The sequence below is a fragment of the Electrona antarctica genome, assembly GCF_951216825.1.
Source record: "Electrona antarctica genome assembly, chromosome: 21".
NCBI classification, from domain to species: Eukaryota; Metazoa; Chordata; class Actinopteri; order Myctophiformes; family Myctophidae; genus Electrona; species Electrona antarctica.
Window position 1 is genome coordinate 25,492,515 of NC_136802.1, and position 23,968 is coordinate 25,516,482.

Consider the following 23,968-nt stretch of genomic DNA (forward strand, 5'->3'; position numbering starts at 1 on the left):
CACACGCACACGCACGCGCGCGAGCACGCACACACACACACACACACACACACACACACACACACACGCACACACACCATGTGCTTTTCCTGGGTTCCATCATAACCCGCAGTTGTGTTGGCTGACTGGGTGATTATCCGGCTGCATGTGTTGTGATGCCACTGCATGTGTTTGTGAAAATGAAGACAGATCTTTGTCATATTTTTTTTTAAATAGTTTAATATGTAGGCCTATTCATTCAGTTTTTGTCACTATAGTTATTCTATTATTACCAGTAAGACGCCGGGGGGGGGGGCGAGAAGCTTGCGTGCACTGGCCGCCGTGTCTTGAGTGTACAGGGTGTGATTAGGTCAGATCAACATATGGAATGTCAGAACAGGTCAACACAAATAACTGTTTAGGGCAGGCCGGTCTAGAGTTTAAATGGACAGGTATCAGTCAAAAGGGAGACATCAAAGAGGAAAGATGGATGGGGAAGGATCAACATATGTAATGTCAGAACAGGTTCTGACATAAATCCATAGGACTAATATTGATGACATCAGGGATCTCCATGCATGTATGGGCTTAATTGCGACAATAGGTCGCATTTACTATGATATGATGGGTCCTGGACCTGGTGAGAGCAGGAGTGGACCTGGTGAGACGTAGGAGGGGCCGGGACAGGAGTCGACCCACAGAGCCTAGTCCTTCCATGCGCCAGAAGCGTCCCTCCCAGCCCTGGCAGAGTAGTTCTGGAGTAGTTCCAACGGATTGTGTGGCCCTGGTTTTTCCCTAATGGGACTGGCCGAGGGTAGCTACTGGGATGTAAGTCGGGACTTGATCACCCCGGCTGGGTCGCCTGAGTGAGAGGTATGATGTTCGAGAGACCCGAAACCCTGATGACCTTGGGATACATCACTGAGGATACGTCCTAGGTGCATCCATGCAATGTTTTTTGTTATATGTTATGATCCCTGATTTACTATCATCCCTGATGATGTCATAGTGATGTCACGAGACCTGGGCACAATATATGATGTCTCTGAGACTACTGACTTTTTAAAAAAAAACAATGTGGGCTAAAATAAAGCCCAAAATAAAGCCCAGCTTCATACGGATAGCTAAGCCAGCCACACATCACATTGTACTTGTAGTTGTAGATCTGCTGTATACGCAATTTGTAAATAATAATACATAATTCCTAATAATTGTAATACACTGACTGAATCATACAGTCAGTCCCTCTGATGCAGTAGTAGACAATCATCATGTCATGGTTATCAATATGCTTATGCAGATAAATGTGTTGTCACTGAGTCAGGCAGGCCGTATCATAACAATAATAATAGTCAGAATAATAATGACTAAATACAAATTGAAATTCTCATTTTATCACATGAACAAAAGAGGGATGCCAAGTTTAGTGATTAAGCTAAAATATTTTAACAAAAACAAACTCATACTCCTATTCAGTTCCTCGTTTGATTTGATCTTTCTCGCCATCTACTGGACGCTGCTCATCATTGCAGCGTGTAACTGCAACTCCCCCCTCCCGCAGCTCGCTCGCTCGCGACAAGGGGCTGCCACTTCTCCCTCACTGATTGGTCCACACTAGACGACACGCCCACAACAACACGGAAGTGAGCGGTGAACAACTGTAATACAGTGAGTGTAGTCAGTGAGTGGATGGAGGGCAGAGCAGAGGCAGGAGACATGCAGGCGTAAATCAAACGAAAAAACGGCATATTTAAGGCATTATTTTGTATTTTTCATGCACGCGACATAATGATCGCCGCGGTGGTGTTGTTCACGGTGTGGCTGCAGGTCGCCCCAGCGGCTACCGCCGCCGGGAAGAAGGACGTCGGAGCGGTGGCTGCTGACGACGAGTGGGTCCACCTGCCAAACAGATGCGAAGGTAAAGAATTATTATTATTACACAAAATGACTACTTTCTACGTGAACATACAAGCTGCCATGAGCAGATCTACAAGCTCACAACGCGCGGCGAGCTTGTCTGCTCATGATGTCACACATTGTCACAGGGTTACCGTTACATTCGATCTCTCAGTGATGCACATTTGAGTTGAAATCAACATCCGTTTGTGTTTCGTCGTACAAACGTTTATTTTTTTATTGATTTATTGAATACTTAACAGGTTGCCAATAGTATAGTGGTACTAGTGGTAAAAACGTGTTTACATTGTAGGCTGTGCATTCAATTCATATAGACATTAAAGACATACAATAATATATCAGACATCATCAACATAATGTATACAGTTCGGATTGGGGGGGGGGGGTCAATTCTGGTGTTAAGCTTAGACGTTAATAAGACGGTTAAGACCATGCAGTTACAATTTGAAATCAGCATTCAGTTACAGTTGATGTTGTGGTTTGATTTCTAACTTTATCTCGTCTGTGTGTGATGATGATGATAATCTAGGTCAAATGTACCGCATAGGGCAGCATCTCTGAGGCGGCCTGCCCTTATAACTGTATCCCTATAATAGACAACCTAATCTTACTTGGAGGAAAACCCTGGGCCTCCACAGGCGATTTCATATGTATGTTGCTGTATAATGTGGCTGGGGTTTTCAATGGGTTTTCTTTTCAGGCCAATGAGTGGACCCCTTAGTTGAGAGAGAGCTGAACAGGGACCCCCACGATATTGTGTTAGATTAAACATTTTCATAGATGTCATGGATAGCTTCATAGACTTGTTTGACAGCGCTGTCAATATGTAGCGTTGTGGATTCATGTTAATGTGGTATTTTCAGACGGTTCACCACTTGATACTTAGTAAACTTGACCTTTTATTGGCTCTGTAGTCTGTACTTGGTCTGCTCTTTCCCTCTGGTGAGACTGAGTCGAGTCAAACCTCTTTGCTGAAAATAGCCAATTTGCTGTTTTTGGCAAACGTTCTCCTCAGAATAGGGATGCTGGGGTTCAAGTGTAAAAGAAAAGAAAAATCCAAACTCACAAAGATTTGGCGCCCCCCCCTGTAATAACTCTGAGTACCCCCTGTTTTTCTGTTGAGAGAACTGTTATTATTATTATTAATTTCAGATGAACCCATCTTGCTTAAAGGATATTTGACCAACTCTAAACATGATGGGATCATAATACTATCTCCCGACTTCAGTTATTTCCCTTGGTTATTATCTATTAGCCAATACAACACAATATTGTTTATTCTCTGGTCCATCATAGAAGCTGTCCCAGTTAGTCAAAGTAGTCATATACTACTAACTATTATATGGCCCAGGGCCCCAGCCCCCAGGCATACAGTATGAATTAGAAGTGATCGGCTGATATTCACTCCAAATGACTCGATCGGTGATCTGTAATTTACCCGATCTGGAGAAACCGATCTTTTATACCATTTAAGTGGTATAAAAGTAAATCAGATATATAGTATAATATCGTTTTGCATCTTTGTGACAGGCCTAAACATTCTCCCCTTCCTCCCCACACACAGGAACAGTTTTGACGTGGGTTTTGTTTTGGCATATATTAAGCAATGTGTTGCAATTGCAGACATATTGGAGCTATTATTGTCAAATGTTCAATCATATTCTAATCATGTATACTTTACTTATGACCGTTTTCCAAATATTTTCCTTTTTAACATTTTGGACAAACTAGCCAATTTTACTTTGAGGTGCCAACTCTTCCTTATTGGGCAATCTTCCAATAATAGCAGATTGTTAACAATATTAGTGTTGTTCTCACATTGTGTGTGTTGTTCTCACATTGTGTGTGTGTGTCCGTGTCCAGTGTGCAAGTTTGTGTCCATAGAGATGAAGTCGGCGTTCGTTGAGACGGGGAAGAAGAAGGAGCTCCTGGGGACAAACTACAATTTCATAGACGACAACAAGGGAACGCCGCCAATCAAATATGTCAAGTCGTAAGTGTTTGTGATGATGGTTGGGGTGGTTGATGGGTTGAGAGGTGGATAGATGCTACGTTGATCAGTTGTATACGTTGAACCACAATGGAAACTAGAAAGATGCAATCCTGCGGAATTGCGAGTGTGGTTGCCTATCTCTATAGGAAACCACACTATTATAGGCAAAAGAAAGAGTATACTGTCCAATCAGATGAGGGCGAAGCGCACAAAAGCCTTGGCAAGAGTTCCGAATCGCTGGCCAATCGGAGAGGAGAATCTATAGAGTTATTGCACAATGAAGTGTTTTTAAACGGCGATGGAGTGCAATAACAATAGTCTGCTTCCTATAGGCAACCACACTAACAAGTACCCAGGACCTTTTTGTGTTATCCTTATAGCCTTGATAATGTCTTGCTGTGCCATGTTCTGACTAATACAAGTATTCAATCAAATCACATGCTACAGTGTTGTTGAAGTCTGGAACATATGAATACAACTTACATTTCAGTTTGGCTTTTAGGCTTTGAAGTGGCACAGGGCAGATATGACAAATAACCTAAAACAATTACTGGCACGTTTAATACAAAAAATAAAAATAAATAAACTTCAATGGGTGCTTACAAATGTGCCTGTTGCTAAGAATAAACCAGGCAGATGGCTTGTGACTAGTACATTCAACTTGAAAAGGGACCGATGAATGGCTTGATACTAGATTGATCGATACCTACATACTGTACTGTAGGTGTCTTTTGTATCTCAAATACAGAACATATTCCACAAGTCTTCCTCTGGGGGTGATGGTATTTCTTCTAGAATAGAGAAGTTGTACTGTGTGTGTGTGTGTGTGTGTGTGTGTGTGTGTGTGTGTGTGTGTGTGTGCACACTTGTGCATGCGAGAGATAAAGTGTGTGCATGTGAGAGCAGATGTTTTAGTATTTGTAGAAGATGTATTGTTGATGTTTCTCTCTTTGTCACCATAACTGTGAGTTTGTTTATTCTTGATTATATCTCATTGAAAGCAGAGAGGGAACTTATAGCGCCACCAGGAGGCAGAGTTCATTGATGTGGAGAACTAGTCTGCGCACTTTTTCCATGCAATGTCCTCTGTTTCCTACTTTCTCACCATTCATCCCCTACCATGTGTGTGTGAAGGCTTTCACTTCTGCTTTCAGCTGTGAATGTTTAACTGAATAACTCTCTCTCTCTCTCTCTCTCTCTCTCTCATAGAGACCTGAGGTTTATTGAGGTTGTGGAGAACGTGTGTCAGAGACTGACAGAGTACAGCCTCCACAAGGAGCGGTCAGGCAGCAACCGCTTTGCCAAGGCAAGTGTGTGTGTGTGTTTAGTGCAAGGTCGCTTTTCGCCCTCAGGCGTCTTACTGGTATAGAGGGTTTAAGTGGTACTGAATTGCAGCTCAACAAAAGCAAATTCATCCTAGTGTGTGACGGAGGACAATTTCACGATGAATTTAAATCTCTGCGATCCGATTGTTGAGAGCATTTCTTTATCACAACAAACGATAATACCTACCAGTAAGACGCCTGAGGGCGAGAAGCGAAGGGCTTGAGTAGTAGTACAGGGTTTGATGAGGTCAGATCAACATATGGAATGTCAGAACAGGTCAGCTCCATATATGGAGATCTAAGGGTGGCAGCGTCTTGAGTGTACAGGGTTTGATGAGGGCGCAGGTTGGGCCGGGCCTTAATTTTCGGGCCTGTTGAGAACTCTAGTTTTGCCGGCTGCCGGGCGCGGCTGCACTAATAACTTTGGGACGTGCCCGTCTAGAGTTTAAATGGACAGGTATCAGTCAAAAGGGAGACATCGAACAGGAAGGATGGATGGGGAAGGATCAACATATGGAATGTCAGAACAGGTTCTGACATAAATCCATATACTAATATTGATGACATCAGGGATCTCCATATATGTGCTTAATTGCGACAGCAGGTCACATTTACTATGATGTGATCCCTGATTTACTATCATCCCTGGTGTCATAGTGATGTCACAAGACCTAGGCTGGGCACAATATATGGGTTTTCCCCATATATGGGGAATTTGGGGATTGTGAGTGACGTGACGTGACAAAAAAACACAAGGTTTCGTAGTTAACTGAGACCTTCGGTCGCAATTATCGTCCCATTCCTAGTTAATACACTAATGGACTGCTCTTGCACACAACCCTGAATCAAAGTCAATTTATAATAGAAGTGTGTGTCTCTCTGTAGGGGATGTCTGAGACCTTCTCCACCCTCCATGGTCTGGTGAATAAAGGAGTGAAGGTAGTCATGGATATTCCCTATGAGCTGTGGAACGAGACGTCTGCTGAGGTGGCCGACCTAAAAAAGCAGGTAAATTATGTAATGGTAACTTTTACCCATTTAAACCTGAGGACGATTCTACACATGGCTTCTAAATCCTGGTTTTATGAAAAACCCATATGTCAGTGGTTCTCAAACATTTTCATGTCAAGGACCCCCAAAAATATATATATAATATAATGTAATTGGCCGCCGACCCCCGTCTGAAAATATGTTGTTCCAGGGACCCTCCGGAAGCAAAGATTTGAGTTAAAAACGAAAGAATATATATTCAAAGATTTGTGCCCCATTTTCACGAAGTATAACATAATGCTTAAAACACCAAAAGGGGTTCCCGTCCTGAATGGGTCAACTTGTACTATTGTGATGTGAAAAAGTATTTGTATTTGGCCTCCGACACCCATCTCAAAATATTGTTATCTCGGAATTGAGGCTCAGATTGACGTTTTTGAACAGAACGTCGATGTTAGGAGCTCATTAAATAAATCTGTGCTATGAGATCAGACTAGCGCCATGTAGTAAGTCTCATGTTTTTTGGGGGGGGAAGAGAAGCCGGGCGTTTTCAGAATAAAATCTCCCTCATATGCTTGGCACTCTAGCACCTATTATTTTCACCTAAGATTATTTTTATTTTCACCTAAGATTTCCCGGCACCAGAAGTCTTAAAGATGGAGTGCCACAATCTTTGTATTTTTCCAGTTTTTCATGTGTCTATGAGGTACTTCATTAGACGCCCTGTGGAGTCATTTTTATGTGCAATGATGTATTCCCTTTGTATTTAGGGTTTAGTCCTGGAGGCTGAACCCTTGACAGTCAAACGTGCCAATGAAAAAAACAGTAATATAGTGAGATCACATTATAAACCCCTCCCCTAATCCCTCCCCCTTTATCATACAACTACAGCTGTGGGTGTGGCTTAAGTTCAGGTGGATCACCACCCACCAGGCAAACCAAGCATACTTAATGAACTGGTGGGGGTGCCCACATAAAAACGACATTTTAACTGTGTGTGTATGTGTGTGTCCGTGTGTGTGTCCGTGTGTGCGGGACAGTGTGACACTATGGTGGAGCAGTATGAGGAAGTGATTGAGGACTGGTACAAGGGCAGTCAAGAAGAGGACCTTACCTCCTATCTGTGTGAGAAACATGTTCTCAAAGGAAAGGACTCAGGTACACACAACACACACACTCTCTCTCATATCCCGCTTCTGTGATTTGTTCAGGATATTATAATCCACTGTATGACCAGAAAACCCTTTTCTAGTTGGTGTTTCTTATTATTGCTACAGCCACAATGACATGGACTATACAAGCGTGTGCTTCCAATTCTGTGGCAACGGTTTGCAGGAGGCCACTTCCTGTTTCAGAATGACATTCGTGGGGATTGTCTTTGGCGTGAAACGGGAAGCGGTCTTCCCCATGCAGAAATGATATGCCGAGACGAGACGCATGAAATGAAATGAAATGATTACTATATTTACCCAGGGTATCTGGGCTAAGCTCAAGAACTTGTTTCCAGCCAGGCCCTGCTCATAGAACACATTTCATCGTAGTGGTTCAATGCCTTGTTCAAGGGCACTTCAGCGGTGGTAATTTTAACGTGTCGGACAGCTGATTCGAACTGGCGACCTTCCGGTATCAAGACCGCTCCGCTATCCGTTCGGCCACCGCTGCCACGAACGGAGTGACAGTCCTGGCGTTAATGACTTGAACCTATAGGGTGACCAGAGTTCATTTGAGGGACAGAAGTATCGCTTCTGTGGGACGGGACGGGGTTAGCAACTTATTAAGTTGCTATTAAATGTCTTAATGTCATATTCGACCATAGTCCTAATATTGCCTATCATTTTGTTATTAAACCCCTCTGACTCTCACATTTTGTTTTAAAATGCAAATTTTGTGCATGGGTGGTATAGGGCGACTTAGTACTGTAGCTAGCCCTAGAGGAATATTTCTGATTTTATTTTAACATGCCTTTATAAATCTTGGTGGAAAAGAGACGATTAGAGAGCTTTACGACAGAATGCCAACTATTTGGGGACTAGCTATATTGGAGCATTTGAGCCTGTCAGTCACAATGTGGGACAGGGTCTCAATTTGTGGGACGCAAGGCGTTGTGATCTTGTAGATCAGCTATTTTCAATTTGTTCTGCCTTTTTCTTATTTGACAATTTGGTCAATGTTTGACCAGTTTTTATAGTATATACTGTAGCATATTCGCCCTCAGCATCTAGGCATGCTAGACTAGTGTTCACGTTTTTAAGATTCCCAAGAACACTAATTCAACGGGTCGTCACTGACTTTTGGGGCATAATGTGTATACATAATCTCTTGCCAGATAGATCACTTATGATCTTAATTCACTTCCCAGTCTGCGTAAATGGTAAATTTGGCCTAATGGGAATACTTTATTCGCTCCATCCAGCCTGTCTGAGTGAGGACTGGAAGCCAGAGAAGAAAGGAGACCCGGCCGCACTGTCGGAAGACAAGAAGAAAAAGAAGAAGGGAGCGAAGAAGGGCAAAGGCAAGAATGGAGAGGAGGGCAGCACGGACGGAGAGAAGACGAGCAAGAAGAAGAAGGAAAAGAAGGCAAAGAAGAAGAAAAAGAGCAAACACCCTGTGCACAAGACGGAGGGAGGAGGAGGAGGAGGAGGGGGTTTGTCCTCGGACGAAGACATCCAGGGGAAGGCATTCCTTCCTGGGAAGAAGACAGAGCTGTGATCCCCCTGGACAGACCATACAGAACAGCTCGTTTCCGATGTACTGTATGAATGAACACGTCCCCGTTTCCTACATGGCACTGAGATTGTCCTCGCTTATCAGTGTTATCCAATCAGAGCGCGAAGAAGAAGCTGCCGGTAAACATTTACCCCCCCCCCCCCATCAGAGGAATGGGACATACAACCCCTTTTAGGAAGGTGGTTGTAAAGCTCCGGTCCCAGAGACCCAGGCTTCCTGTTCATGTCAGAGATCTAGGCTTTAGCTGGTATGTCTACTGGCTTTCACGTGGTCTCTTCTGGCCACACTTTGAGCCCGACCTCCGCCTAATGATAATGCTGTCGCGATTACACATTGAAGTAGACAATTGATTGTCTCACAAAATAATTGCGATTATAATGATTTAATTGTGTTTGGGGAATTGAACAATGGAACTTAATTTTTTTTTAAATGTTTTAGGCTTCACAATCACAAATTGCACAGGGCAGATATGACAAACATAAACATACAAACAATAATAATAATGCGTCACGTTTAAGAATATTATACTATAAAACAATAGCGGAAATAGCTGATCTACAAGCTTACAACCTGTCACTTTGTGATGTGTTGTAAGCTTGTAGATCAGCCATTTCAAATTTTGGAAAATGTTTGAAACTTTTCTACTGACAATTATGCAAAATAATTGAGATTATATCAAATAATTGCAAGTAGGTGATTAAGTAATTGTGACAGGCCAGCGATACATAATGATTGGGATCGTACATTTTAATTCACCATTATCTGTACTGCTAGCGATCCGTGTTCCTTTCTACTTATGTGTTACTTTTCTATACTAGATGGAAAGATGTGCCGACAACACACCACAACACATTAGGTTTTTTGATCGATTTTTCTTCACTTCTGCATGATACCCTACATAGTATAAACACTGTTGCCTCAGAAAAACAAGGAAGTGTTCATCAAATAGAATCAATTTTCGGTTACTGCATTGTCTACTTCTCGCTTCAAATGGTTTCAGAAACATTCCTGAGAGCAATGTTTAGCTGTAAATTGCACTGTGCTTTTGTTCACATGACTGCCATGTCGGGTACGGTGCTCTGAGTCTTTGATCAGACGGTGGTCTGTCATAGAGCTCATCGGTCATTCAGAAATACCACACCGCTGAATTCAGTGATCAACCCGTCAGAATCGAGCATTCAACCAAGCCGTGTAATAAACAAAAGTAGTGAACATGCATGCAAGGAAATTCAATCATTAAATTCTCTTATCTTCCTTGTTTTAATGGTAATTAAACACGGACGCAGGCGCTTTCACCCAGTGAACAGTGAAGTCCAGAAAAAAGCATCACTAGTATGGGGACTGGAGCTGGACTAGCATACATGCATCTGGAAATATATGTCCCCTTTTTTATTTTTTTTATTTGGACCCGTTTATGTTGTATAATTATCATAAAAAGGGATGACAGTACCGGTTCATTTATCCCTTATCATAATGTGAAGTGTTGTTCAGTCTGTGCTTTGTTACAATCCTATACCGTTTCTTTTGCATTCCTGTCAGGTCCAGTGTTATTACCAAACTGCATTTAAATAATTTGATCATCAACTTGATTATATGCAGTAGTTTTAAACTGTGAAACTTGACCAATAATATTGTATTAATTTATAAAATTGGAGTTGAGCAACTTTACAACGGGTGTATACCATGGCCTGTCTTTTGAAATATAAAACATTTTCATGTAGGGCTGTGCAGTATATTCATACAAATTTATATAGTGATATGGAACTAGATTGAGACTGCATGTCGTAATATCATGACATGACATGGGTGTTGTCTTTTCCTGGTTTTAATGACTTTTTATACTGCAAAAATAGCACATGTAGATTTGCTATTTTTGAAAATGTTTTATTTTCGTCACAATACAATATTATCGTCACTATCGATTATTGAGGAAATTCAGTGGTTTTCACTTTTCAACCAGTGGGCCGGGGACCACCAGTGGTCCTTAACCCATTCAGGCCTGACGTCGAAATTAAAAAAAAAAGTTTTCTAAATCATGACAATTTTCGGAAAGATTTGAGGCACATTTTAACGATTTAAAAAAAATAGCAGATCTACAAGCTCATAGCGCGCCACCGAGTGGCGCGCTATGAGCTTGTAGATCTGCTATTTTTCAATAGCTAAATTATAACAATGTTTAAAACACCAAAACGGGTTCCCGCCCCAAAATGGGTTAATGGTTAATGTGGTTAAACGCTAACGTGACATGGATGCGTTCCAGGTCTCAATGGATTAAGGTGTTTCCAGGTGGTCCCCAGATTTGGTAACCAAATGTACACTTATAAATCTTTAACTGTTGACAGTGGGAAATGATTAGATTTGCATTAGAGTTACAAGAAGTCCACACAATTAGAGAATGTAGAAGAATTGTTATTTTGATCAATGTTTGCCTGTTATGGTACCACATCAATACAGTATGGAATTGTGGACAAAATCTCATCCAACGACAACACCATTTTAAGTCTTGGGTCTGAGAGGATAAATCTCATCAAATGGTGGTCCGTGGCTCAAATGCCTAAAATTATAATTTGACATTGATGATAAGAAGGTTGAAAACCACTGAGGTAATTGGTCAAAAATAAATTTCGTTTAGCCCCAGCCATATTTTCCCATATTGTAATTTTGCTGGTTGTGTATGTGCTGCTATTTAAGTGTGTGGTTTTGAGTGCTGTCTGAGTGATTGACCAGCTGCTGCTGTATGTCTGCCTTTTACAAATTCAACATATTTTTTAACTTGAAGAGGATAATGCTGTTCTACAGAACTGCTTGTTGGAATCTATAAGGGACATGAAATAAAGTTGTATGCATTATTAAACGTATTGCTTATTGAAACATGAATTAGATTTTCGTAACTTTCTTATTGTTGCATAATTTGTTTTGATGTTACAGTATGTTTCGTTTTGCTCCTTTTTGTTCTAGAGTTGTCTCTTGTCTGTGTGGTTTCTTGTACCATTTTTATTTTCATTAAACATTGAGTTTGTGACATTATTTTGGTGTGTGCCTTGGTGTGTGTGTGTTTATTTTTCTTTATACATTATTGTTGCGACTGTAGGTCACATTTACTATGAAAACCTGCATCTCCCGTCCGTCTGTCACCCACCCATGCATCCATATATGATATGGTCACGCCTCGTGACATCACATGACATCATGATTCATAAAGACCCTTAGATCTCCATTTATGGTGCGTCGTTGTGACACGTCATGCCACCATATATGGCCATCTCCGTATATGAAGATCACGACACTGACCTCTTCTAACCCTGGATAACCATACATGGAGAAGACTGGATCATCACCTAGATCTGCATAAGTGCATATATTAGATCTCCATATATGGAGCTTACCTGTTCTGGCATGTTGACCCTCCCCCACCTGTCCTTCCTGTTATGATGTTCCATATGTTGATCTGACCTCATCAAACCCTGTACACTCAAGACACGCTCCATATATGGCTAGTACAGAATGAATTCCATGGTATATTGATCTGACCCCCCATGCTAAAGCGCCAGCGCTCACCCAGCAGTCTGCCGTCACCCAGGCGGATGCGTGCACACAAACTCGCCGCTTCTCACCCTCAGGGTTGCTTACTGGTGGTATGCTGACTATCAAGTCAATATTTGGAAGTCATTGATTGATTGAATACTTTATTAACCATTAGCAGAAAAGTACATAATCATAGTATAATATGTTGATTTTATAAAGTTTCTGAAGCCATTATACTATGTAAAAACATAAAAATAATAGTGTCGCTTTCAGTTTCTGAAAATCATTCAAGGGTGCAGTCACACTGAACCTTGATTCTGCCTAAGCGGGCGGATTCTGCCAATACTTTTCAATGTGAAGAGAGCGCTTTGTTGCCATTCGAGGATTGCCTGCCAAAAAAAAAAAAAAGAGTGGTGCTGTACTGTACTGTACTGTAGTACTGTACTGTACTGTACTGTACTGTACTGTACTGTACTGTACTGTACTGTACTGTACTGTACTGTACTGTGCAAGCCGGGGAAGCCCTCCTCCCTGGCCTGTCTGTGTATCTGTGTTAGGCGCGATTCATACTCCTATTTTAGAGCCGAATAAAAGTCGGTTCGGCTCTGTAGAGCCTACAATGTGACGTCATTTGAGGTTCGGGGGGGCGGGTACCGTCCTAAAGTCGGCGCTTCGGTGCTACTGAAAATTTCTGAAATTTCTGACGAAATTTCTGACCGCTGTTTCGGCGCTGTAGTGCCGAAATGATTTCGGCTCGTCAGAAATTTTCAGTAGCACCGAAGCGCCGACTTTAGGACGGTACCCGCCCCCCCGAACCTCAAATGACGTCACATTGTAGGCTCTACAGAGCCGAACCGACTTTTATTCGGCTCTAAAATAGGAGTATGAATCGCGCCTTAGGCTGTGCAACAGTGACACTTGGTGGTGAACAAACGCTATAACGCTATTTCCCAGAGACACAGCCACACACTTTTCATGGGTGACAGGATACTCTATGGTGACAGGTCCATACTGTGGAAGTTGTTGACTTTTCCTGTTTTTGTGAAATCATGGTATAAGTTGTCAGTATGCTGCTATACATTTTAACATTTCGATGGTGAGTAGGCCTATATTCATGTCACTTGGTGCAGAGTGAGAGAGAGAGAGAGAGAGAGGGGGGGGTGTGTGTGTGTGTGTGTGTGTGTGTGTGTGTTTGTGTGTTTGTGTGTGTGTGTGTGTGTGTGTGTGTGCGCGCGCGTGTGCGTGCATGTCACGTGACCCTCTTACACGGCTCTCACATTGTGACCAGAACCAACCAATCACGTTACGGGGGTAAGAAACACTCCTCTCCCTTTGCACCAATGAGCAAACGGCCGCAGCAAGCAACCCGGAAGATGTAGAAGGAACGTTGGAGAAAGTTCCAAATATATATAATATAATATAGGAAAACATTTCTACCAAAACTTCATAGAGATTATTAATGACGGCGCAGGTAAGATACATGAATATTCATTCTGTGTGGTGTGTCAGCACTAATAGTAGTATTATTGGTTATTTAGTAGTGGTTGGAGGACTGATAACAGCAATAGTATTGAATCATTTTATGTACTTTTTCTTGGGAAGTCTGGAGCCTTGTTTTAAGGGCCTTTGAGGTGCTGTGGTACCAAGAGGTGCATGCGAGGGCTCCAGTTAGGGTCTTCAATATGTTTTTGTTGACCAGTGAGGAGATCTAGTCATTGTGATTTGTGATGACTGATAATAATCTCAATTACAGAGGAAAGCAACCAATGAACTTTGATAAAGTATTACACCAATCAATACTAGTATTAGTAGTACTAGTAATAGTATTACTAACAGTAGTAGACTATAGTACTAGTAGTAAAACATTTTTTTATTCATGGATCATTTTGTAGTTTTGGTGAGAGTAGAAAGCTGCAGGAGAGGTAAGGAAACCAACACAGGATAGGCCCTAAAGGAACCCAATCCATTTAGAACCCCCTAAAGTTTAGGCCTTTAGTAGCTCCTTTCGGAACCCTACGTTAAAGTTTCTGACATTTTGATGACTTTGGGTAGGGGTCCAAAGGAGCTCAATCCGGCGGGTCCGGAGACGGGCTAGGCCTTTAGGGGGTTCTAAATGGACCCTTACAAGTCTGAAACTGACAGTGTACAAATGGAACCAAATGGACCCGTTAGCGTCACCTTCTTATGAATGTTTCTTCCCTCTATTTGTTTGACTGTCACCTATTTTTGTCGGACTGTTCCTGTCTGTACAGAACTTCTGATCCAACTATGCAGCCGGTGTGTACAAAACTGTACATTATAATGTGCTGCGATGCAAGGTAAAATTCCAAGGAATATATGGGTTCCTTATTTCCTTTAGGGCAGAGGTGCCCACACTTTTTTGACTTGAGAGCTACTTTCAAAATGACAAGAAAAGAAAAGAAAAATCCAATTGCTGAAAATAGTTAAACAATGTACCTGAGGGGGCTTAGTTTGGAATAGTGGCGATGGCATTACATATAAGACAAACACACTTGGCATGGGAAATACAGGATGAAATTTTGAATTGGTAGGGGTTTTCTTGTAACTTTGCTTTACTGATGTTTGTCATACAATACTTGAAAACAAAGTACTGCATTGTTAGCCTGGCTAATAAGCCAGACTAATATCACACAACACTGTCGCGGTATATTAGTCTGGGCTGGCTCCACTTGGATTTCATTTCCCGGGGGGCGGGTTCAAACATTTTCTCTTTGACGCAATTGGTCAGAGCTACTGTCAGTCAAAAGTCTCAAGCATTGAACGTCACTGTACCAAAGCCCGCCCATATTGCATACCGTGTCCCGATTGGTCCGACCTGTTCTCGGTTGTAGGAAAGAGGCGTGCTACTGAGCCTCGCCAGACCATAATCCGCTGGTAGGCAATTTTTTTTTGCCAGCGGCTGATTCGGTCTGGTTTATTAACCAGGCTACTGCATTGTGGGTTTAAGATGACAGGCCCTTTTAATGTCAATCAATCAAGTCACACACATTTGTTACATTTAAATAATATATTTTTAGGGCATGTCATGAAGTCTACATGCACAGCCTTTGTGATCTACTGGTAGATCACGATCTACCTTCTGGGCACCCCTGCTAGGAGGTTGTAAGTCTGAAACAAATGAAACCAACGAGTACCATTTGGTTCCATTTGTACACTGTCAGAGTTAAGGGACGACCTTGAAATGTTTGAGAACCACTGGTATGATCTACAGTACGAACACTAGTAGTAGTAGTAGTAACATAACAGTAATGTAATTTACAATGTAGGCATTTAGCAGATGATCATCCAGAGAGACATACAGGTAGTATGTCATAACTGTAAAAAAAAGTATAGCACTAGTCAGATGTAGTGCCTCAAAATAACTATACCAGGTGAACTCAAACCTTGCACCTGTCTAAAACAAATAGCATTCCTAACATTTGTGGCCATGCAAAACAAATGTAACTAAACGTGTGAGAAGTTGCCGGTATGCACTGCATTTTTAGCTTCCCCACCATTTCCTCAACTATGACATATCCTCTAAATTCCCGCTGTCATCCATGGTTTATCCTGGCAATTGGTTGCTTTCCTCTGTAATTGAGATTATTATCAGTCATCACAATGACATTGTCAATGTCTTGTCACTTCAGTTGAAACCTCTATAGTATACCCCACGGTAGTGAGACTGCTAAATAAGCAGTAGTGTAGGACACACTGGACTTAACTATCGTTTTTATCTTTATTTATTTATTAAATATGAGTGTCGTTTGTAATCAAACGTTCTTAAGGTTTTTTTTGCACTTTTTTGCACTTTCAACTGCTGTTGTTTCAAGCTGCACTACAATGCTTTTCACCCACTGTCTTACTTGTAATTCATGTGATGTGACAATAAAGTTCTATTCTATTCTATTCTATTCTATTCTTATACTTAGTAAGACGGACCACCAAACCTCGCCAAAAAATAGCATTGAGCCCCCCACCACACCACACCACACGTATGAAATGCACGTTTTGGCCAGAAAATAAAATATTTTTCTATTGACACAGTGGAGTAACTAAATCATATTCTTTTCTTCCGGTGAAATATTTTATTTTCTGTCCAAAAAGTGGTCTTTCTTTTTTCTTTTTTTTTAGCAGTCGACACAGGCAGTGTCATTTTATTTTCAGTTTCATGCGTGCGCAGGAAGTTGAAAGTACCATAGCGTTAAGGACTTAAGCTTCTCTATTTCTCTTCTCTCTCTGCATGGTTTGTAAGTGTTGTATTTATCTCTATTTCTCTTTTCTCTCTACATGGTTGTTAGTGTTGTATTTATTTCTCTTCTCTCTCTGCATGGTTGTAAGTGTTGTATTTATCTCTATATTTCTCTTCTCTCTCAGGTGTTGGTGTTGTATTTTGCACAGAGTGCAGAGGTAGCTGGACTCAGGTCAGAGACCTTGACTCTGCCTGCACAGCTCTCCAGTAGCCTCCTGTGGCAACAGCTGGTACTGCGACACCCACGGTAAATGCAGTATAATTAATATTATCAATATATTATTATTAGGGCTGTCAAAATAACTGAGTTAACTGAGTTAATTAATTTGTGAAATTAATTTGATTTTTATTTTTACGCAATTAATGCATGCTTGGATGACCCACCCCATACATCCCATAATCCCATCCACTCTGCACTATCTACCCTTATCTGGATGGGGAAAGAGTCAGTTATTGCCTTAAAAGGCTGCACAATTTACATAGGCAGTAGCTCAAATCGCATAGCACGACAACGGGGTGAGAGACACCATCCTACCACACTGGATTTGTTATAAAGAATAAAACATACATACGTACAGTATGTAAAATCTATATATCTGCCTTCTGTTATTTATCTTTGCATTCCCAAAACAATATACAGAAAAACATGGCATATTTTGGACATAGTTCAAATGGTGATTCATCAGGATGAATTGATTTTTAAGCTGTAATTAATCAGATAAAATAATGTAATCGTTTGACAGCCCTAATTATTATTGTAGTTATTATTGATGTGATTATTGGCATCAAACAACAAAACATGTTTTGCTCTTCTCTCCCTCTCCTGCGCTCTCATGTACAATTCAAGATATTTCATTGGCATGAATGTACCAAAAATAATATTGGCAAAGCAAGCATTTATGGCATGGAAATAATGAAATATAAATATAAAACAACAAAAATACTACTTGAACAGACTGACATTTTGGGTTATACTATACTCTCTTGCTATGTCTCTCTCTGTCTTTCGGGAAAGATAAACAGCACATAGCATATATGGCAAAGAAATCATTCCACATCGACATTGTGTCACCCATTTTTTTTTAACATCACAAAGCTCTCTCTCTCTCTCTCTCTCTCTCTCTCTCTCGTCCTCCAGACTGGACATACTGAGTGACCAGGTGGTCCTGGCAGTGGGCCAGCAGTACGTGGAAGTGGGCGACCAGGCGGTGACGCTGTCGGACGGCGAGGAGGTCGCTGTCATCACACCCGTCAGTGGAGGCTAGAGGGGAACCCAAGGTGGGACACTTGTTTTCAAAATTCAAATGTAAAGTCCTTTTCCACATGTCCCCCATTGGTGGGAATGGATGGAGCTTGAAACCTGATACCCCAAAAGATCTGATAACAAGCTTATTGAGTACCCATTATCAATAAGCTTTGGGCTTTCCAAAAGTAAAAAGGTAAAAAGGGTTTTAACGATTTAATTGTGGTTTTGGCATTGAACATTGGAACATATGAATACAAATGTATTTTCTGTCTGCCTTTGAAGGCTTCATAATCAAATATTGCACAGGGCAGGTATGACAAATACCTTAAATATACAAAGATTAGATATAATGCTATACTTATATAAGAAATGGTTTTTGGTCATCACAGCCAATCAAAATACATTTTAGTCGACTAAAGCAACTAGATCTAATCAACTAAAACGAAAATATGACTGAAACTAAATAAAATATTACTGTGAAAATGAACACCGATCAGAATATCATCATTATTGCTGATGAGCTCAGCCGAGGAGGTGGAGGAGGAGAAGAACGCCAAGCGAAGGGATGAGAACGGAGGTGCAGAACAAGCGATGGAGGAGAGGAAGGGCAGCGATTGGCTGAAACTGACGAGCGAGCTGCTATCGGTGGACGACGCCACACGCCTCGTCGGCGACGAAGGCTGTGGAGCCATCGCTATGTTTATAGGTACTGCACAAAGTGTGTGTGTGTGTGTGTGTGTGTGTGTGTGTGTGTCAGTGTCGGAGTGTGTGTGTGTGTGCGGTGTTGTTTTTGGTAGCACATTTCTATTTTAGTTTAGTCATAGTCTTTGGAATGAAACTTAATTTGGTTTTAGTCACATTTTAGTCACTTCCAGGCACGACGAGGGACACATTCGAGGGGAGGCGTGTGATTCGCCTGGAGTATGAGGCATATGAGGCCATGGCCCAATCGGAGCTAAGGAAGGTCTGCCGAGGCGCCAGGGAGGCGTGGCCAGGCGTGAGACACATCTGCATCCATCACAGACTGGGGTATTGATTGATTATATTAGCTATCGTATCGTCACTGGCGGGTAGAAACGATATATATACTATATGCGTGTGTGTGTGTGTGTGTGTGTGTCCAGCATCGTGCCAGTGGGCGAGGCCAGTGTTGTCATAGCGATATCGTCACCCCATCGTCAAGACTCCCTTCAGGCTGTCCAGTACTGCATCAATACTCTGAAATCTACTGTCCCCATCTGGAAAAAGGTACTACTAGTTTAGGAGTACAGTGATTCATACTCTACTAGTTTAGTAGTAATGTACAGGTGCATGTACTAGGAGAACAGTGATTCATACTCTACTAGTTTAGTAGTAATGTACAGGTGTACTAGGAGAACAGTGATTCATACTCTACTAGTTTAGTAGTAATGTACAGGTGTATTAGGAGAACAGTGATTCATACTCTACTAGTTTAGTAGTAATGTACAGGTGTACTAGGAGAACAGTGATTCATACTCTACTAGTTTAGTAGTAATGTACAGGTGTACTAGGAGAACAGTGAGTCATACTCTACTAGTTTAGTAGTAATGTACAGGTGTACTAGGAGAACAGTGAGTCATACTCTACTAGTTTAGTAGTAATGTACAGGTGTACTAGGAGAACAGTGATTCATACTCTACTAGTTTAGTAGTAATGTACAGGTGTACTAGGAGAACAGTGATTCATACTCTACTAGTTTAGTAGTAATGTACAGGTGTACTAGGAGAACAGTGATTCATACTCTACTAGTTTAGTAGTAATGTACAGGTGTACTAGGAGAACAGTGATTCATACTCTACTAGTTTAGTAGTAATGTACAGGTGTACTAGGAGAACAGTGATTCATACTCTACTAGTTTAGTAGTAATGTACAGGTGTACTAGGAGAACAGTGATTCATACTCTACTAGTTTAGTAGTAATGTACAGGTGTACTAGGAGAACAGTGATTCATACTCTACTAGTTTAGTAGTAATGTACAGGTGTACTAGGAGAACAGTGATTCATACTCTACTAGTTTAGTAGTAATGTACAGGTGTACTAGGAGAACAGTGATTCATACTCTACTAGTTTAGTAGTAATGTACAGGTGTACTAGGAGAACAGTGATTCATACTCTACTAGTTTAGTAGTAATGTACAGGTGTATTAGGAGAACAGTGATTCATACTCTACTAGTTTAGTAGTAATGTACAGGTGTACTAGGAGAACAGTGATTCATACTCTACTAGTTTAGTAGTAATGTACAAGTGTACTAGGAGAACAGTGATTCATACTCTACTAGTTTAGTAGTAATGTACAGGTGTACTAGGAGAACAGTGAGTCATACTCTACTAGTTTAGTAGTAATGTACAGGTGTACTAGGAGAACAGTGATTCATACTCTACTAGTTTAGTAGTAATGTACAGGTGTACTAGGAGAACAGTGATTCATACTCTACTAGTTTAGTAGTAATGTACAGGTGTACTAGGAGAACAGTGATTCATACTCTACTAGTTTAGTAGTAATGTACAGGTGTACTAGGAGAACAGTGATTCATACTCTACTAGTTTAGTAGTAATGTACAGGTGTACTAGGAGAACAGTGATTCATACTCTACTAGTTTAGTAGTAATGTACAGGTGTATTAGGAGAACAGTGATTCATACTCTACTAGTTTAGTAGTAATGTACAGGTGTACTAGGAGAACAGTGAGTCATACTCTACTAGTTTAGTAGTAATGTACAGGTGTACTAGGAGAACAGTGAGTCATACTCTACTAGTTTAGTAGTAATGTACAGGTGTACTAGGAGAACAGTGATTCATACTCTACTAGTTTAGTAGTAATGTACAGGTGTACTAGGAGAACAGTGATTCATACTCTACTAGTTTAGTAGTAATGTACAGGTGTACTAGGAGAACAGTGATTCATACTCTACTAGTTTAGTAGTAATGTACAGGTGTACTAGGAGAACAGTGATTCATACTCTACTAGTTTAGTAGTAATGTACAGGTGTACTAGGAGAACAGTGATTCATACTCTACTAGTTTAGTAGTAATGTACAGGTGTACTAGGAGAACAGTGATTCATACTCTACTAGTTTAGTAGTAATGTACAGGTGTACTAGGAGAACAGTGATTCATACTCTACTAGTTTAGTAGTAATGTACAGGTGTATTAGGAGAACAGTGATTCATACTCTACTAGTTTAGTAGTAATGTACAGGTGTACTAGGAGAACAGTGATTCATACTCTACTAGTTTAGTAGTAATGTACAAGTGTACTAGGAGAACAGTGATTCATACTCTACTAGTTTAGTAGTAATGTACAGGTGTACTAGGAGAACAGTGAGTCATACTCTACTAGTTTAGTAGTAATGTACAGGTGTACTAGGAGAACAGTGATTCATACTCTACTAGTTTAGTAGTAATGTACAGGTGTACTAGGAGAACAGTGATTCATACTCTACTAGTTTAGTAGTAATGTACAGGTGTACTAGGAGTACAGTGATTCATACTCTACTAGTTTAGTAGTAATGTACACTAGGTGTACTAGTTTAGTAAATTAGTACCTGAAATGTCTTCTAAATCCTAACAGTTTTCTGAAACACCTCATGTTTCTATTATCAGTGGTGCTCACACCTTCTTGGGCCCCTCAAAATATATGTATTTGGTCGCCGACCCCCATCTCAAAAGATGTTGTTGCGGGACCCCCAAAAGCAAAGATTTGAGTTAATTGATTTTGCTTAAAAGAATATTGAAGATCAGCGATTTACACTATGACACTATTGACAGTGCAAAAACAATGATCAATTTCTGTAGAAGTTTGAGGGGCAATTTGTGTAAAAAATGTAAAATAAATAGAATCTTGGTTAATCAATAAAGTAATTGATAACAGAGTAATTACTAAGAAGATCACTACTAACTATGGTAGTTATAGTAGTACAACAGTCAGTGGTTGTATTAATGTACAGTAAATAGTATAATAGTAGTAATGTGTTTTCTACACGTGTGTGTGTGTGTGTGTGTGTGTGTGTGTGTGTGTGTGTGTGTGTGTGTGTGTGTGTGTGTGTGTGTGTGTGTGTGTGTGTGTGTGTGTGTGTGTGTGTGTGTGTGTGTGTGTGTGTGTGTGTGTGTGTGTGTGTGTGTGTGTGTGTGTGTGTGTGTGTGCAGGAGGTATACGAGGACGATGGTGCGAGCTGGAAGGAGAATCAGGAATGTCCATGGGGTCACTCTAAACAAACCTGAATCCATTATTATTTATTATCATTATGAAAACGATGATTATAATAACAATGTCTTATAATTATATACTATTATCTCTATTGCTTTTAATATTATAATTTACAGTGTAATATTGTTAGTATTGGCTTTTACTGTTAGCAATATTAAAGGCTCTAGAGTCTAGAGGTACTTTTTAGTACTGACAGGCTAGATGGAGAAAATCTAATAAAACTCTGTCTGTATTCATTTATTTCAATATAGTATATAATCAATATATATAATTTATTAGCAATACTGGTAATGCAAGTTTTTATTTATTTTTATGAATACTACTTGCAATCGTACAAGCAATTTTCATAGTTTTCCCAGTGTAGAAATATTCTTTCTTGTAATACTAGTAACTGCCGTAGTAATACCAAGTTCCATACAGATTTACAATATATGGGTCATAGATGATTGTGTACACTGGTGTGATGGGGCATTCTGAGTGTGGCAATTACAAAGGATTGATTGATTGCATTGATTGTTTAGGTACCCTACTGTACAGCCCCTCTGCTCCTGTAGTCCTATCATCAAGTGGCAGGTAGTTGGTAGAAGTTATAGAAACAAGAATATTCCAGCTCCAGCACAGAGAAACATCACTGCAACAACCGTTTCTTCAAGGGGTAGAACACCCTTGTAGATAAGACCCTTTATTATAAATCCTATGTTTTGTTTGTCTTACCATTTTCTGTAATCTGACTGGAAAGTGCAGTGCGACACTGAGATTGTCATACCAGTCAGTACTAAAGTATTTTAGGGATAATGCAGGCCGCTGTGATTCTTCTTCATAAACGTTCAAAATGTGTAATTTATGCTCTGTTGTATGATGGTGTTGTGTGCTGACAATAGCAGACCTACAAGCTCAAAATGCACCATTCCACATCACAGCACCTCTGATGCTGGACAGACACACACAGCCATTCTTGACCAGGAGGAACATTCCCCCTGCTGCGGCCAGAGTGCCCATAGTCAGTCCCACTGCACAGACCACATCCGCTGCAGAACTGGCCTTCACCACCTGCTCAGGCTCTGCAGAGGGACAACAAATCACAATGCCCCCAGAGACAGACGTGGTTGTTTTCAGTGATTTCTTTTTATTTAGCCTATCACTTGGTTTAGCCTAGTTTTTGAATGAATGAATGAATGAATGAATGAATGAATGAATGAAAAACTTTATTCCGAACATTATAAAAAAATTGACAAAAGTCAAAGAATTAAAATAAGTTCAATATAGAACAAATAAAATAATATTCCAAAAAAAACAACAACAACAAAAAACCAAGCCTCACTGGCTGCAAGTATAATTATTATTATTATTATTTATTTTTTTTACTTTTATATATGTTCGGAAAGGAGTAGGGAGAAGTTAGAAAACTTATAAAACCCTACCCCTTGATAACTTAAATTCAGCGTCATTGACGTCATTACATAAATACCAACATGGTATAAACTAAATCAAATAGGTATTCAATTCTATATAACATTATCAATACAAAATACTCTATATATTCCATATAATACATACATTCGGCACATCATATATATATTCTTATATATATATATACAAGTACAATTATCTAAATTATATCTATATATTATATATTATCTATATATTATAATTATCTGTGTCATTGTAACTCTTCATCTCTATACCTCATAATAATGCATTCTTTATATCTTTTTTTTAACTGGTTCACACTTGGGCATTGCTTGAGTTCCACATGCATACTGTTCCATAGTTTTACTCCACATATT

General features: G+C 40.4%; 2 protein-coding genes across 3 annotated transcripts; both read left to right on the forward strand.

Annotated features, from left to right (window-relative positions):
• Positions 1-1,602: 1,602 nt before the first annotated feature.
• cnpy3 (canopy FGF signaling regulator 3) lies at positions 1,603-11,958 on the forward strand. The gene is made up of 6 exons (XM_079490400.1): positions 1,603-1,897; positions 3,760-3,889; positions 5,099-5,195; positions 6,100-6,222; positions 7,245-7,362; positions 8,618-11,958. The coding sequence occupies exons 1-6, from the start codon at positions 1,768-1,770 to the stop codon at positions 8,911-8,913; spliced, it is 894 nt and encodes a 297-aa protein (XP_079346526.1). The 5' UTR covers positions 1,603-1,767; the 3' UTR covers positions 8,914-11,958.
• A 1,812-nt stretch (positions 11,959-13,770) lies between these two features.
• LOC306914039 (molybdopterin synthase catalytic subunit) lies at positions 13,771-22,407 on the forward strand. 2 transcript variants are annotated; one of them, XM_079490918.1, is made up of 7 exons: positions 13,771-13,927; positions 16,834-16,955; positions 17,847-17,986; positions 18,452-18,660; positions 18,830-18,983; positions 19,079-19,202; positions 22,121-22,407. In XM_079490918.1, the coding sequence occupies exons 4-7, from the start codon at positions 18,471-18,473 to the stop codon at positions 22,193-22,195; spliced, it is 543 nt and encodes a 180-aa protein (XP_079347044.1). In that variant the 5' UTR covers positions 13,771-13,927; positions 16,834-16,955; positions 17,847-17,986; positions 18,452-18,470; the 3' UTR covers positions 22,196-22,407. The 2 variants fall into 2 exon arrangements, with proteins under 2 accessions (XP_079347044.1, XP_079347045.1); XM_079490919.1 differs by having other exon boundaries at positions 18,481-18,660.
• The last annotated feature ends 1,561 nt before the right edge of the window (positions 22,408-23,968 follow it).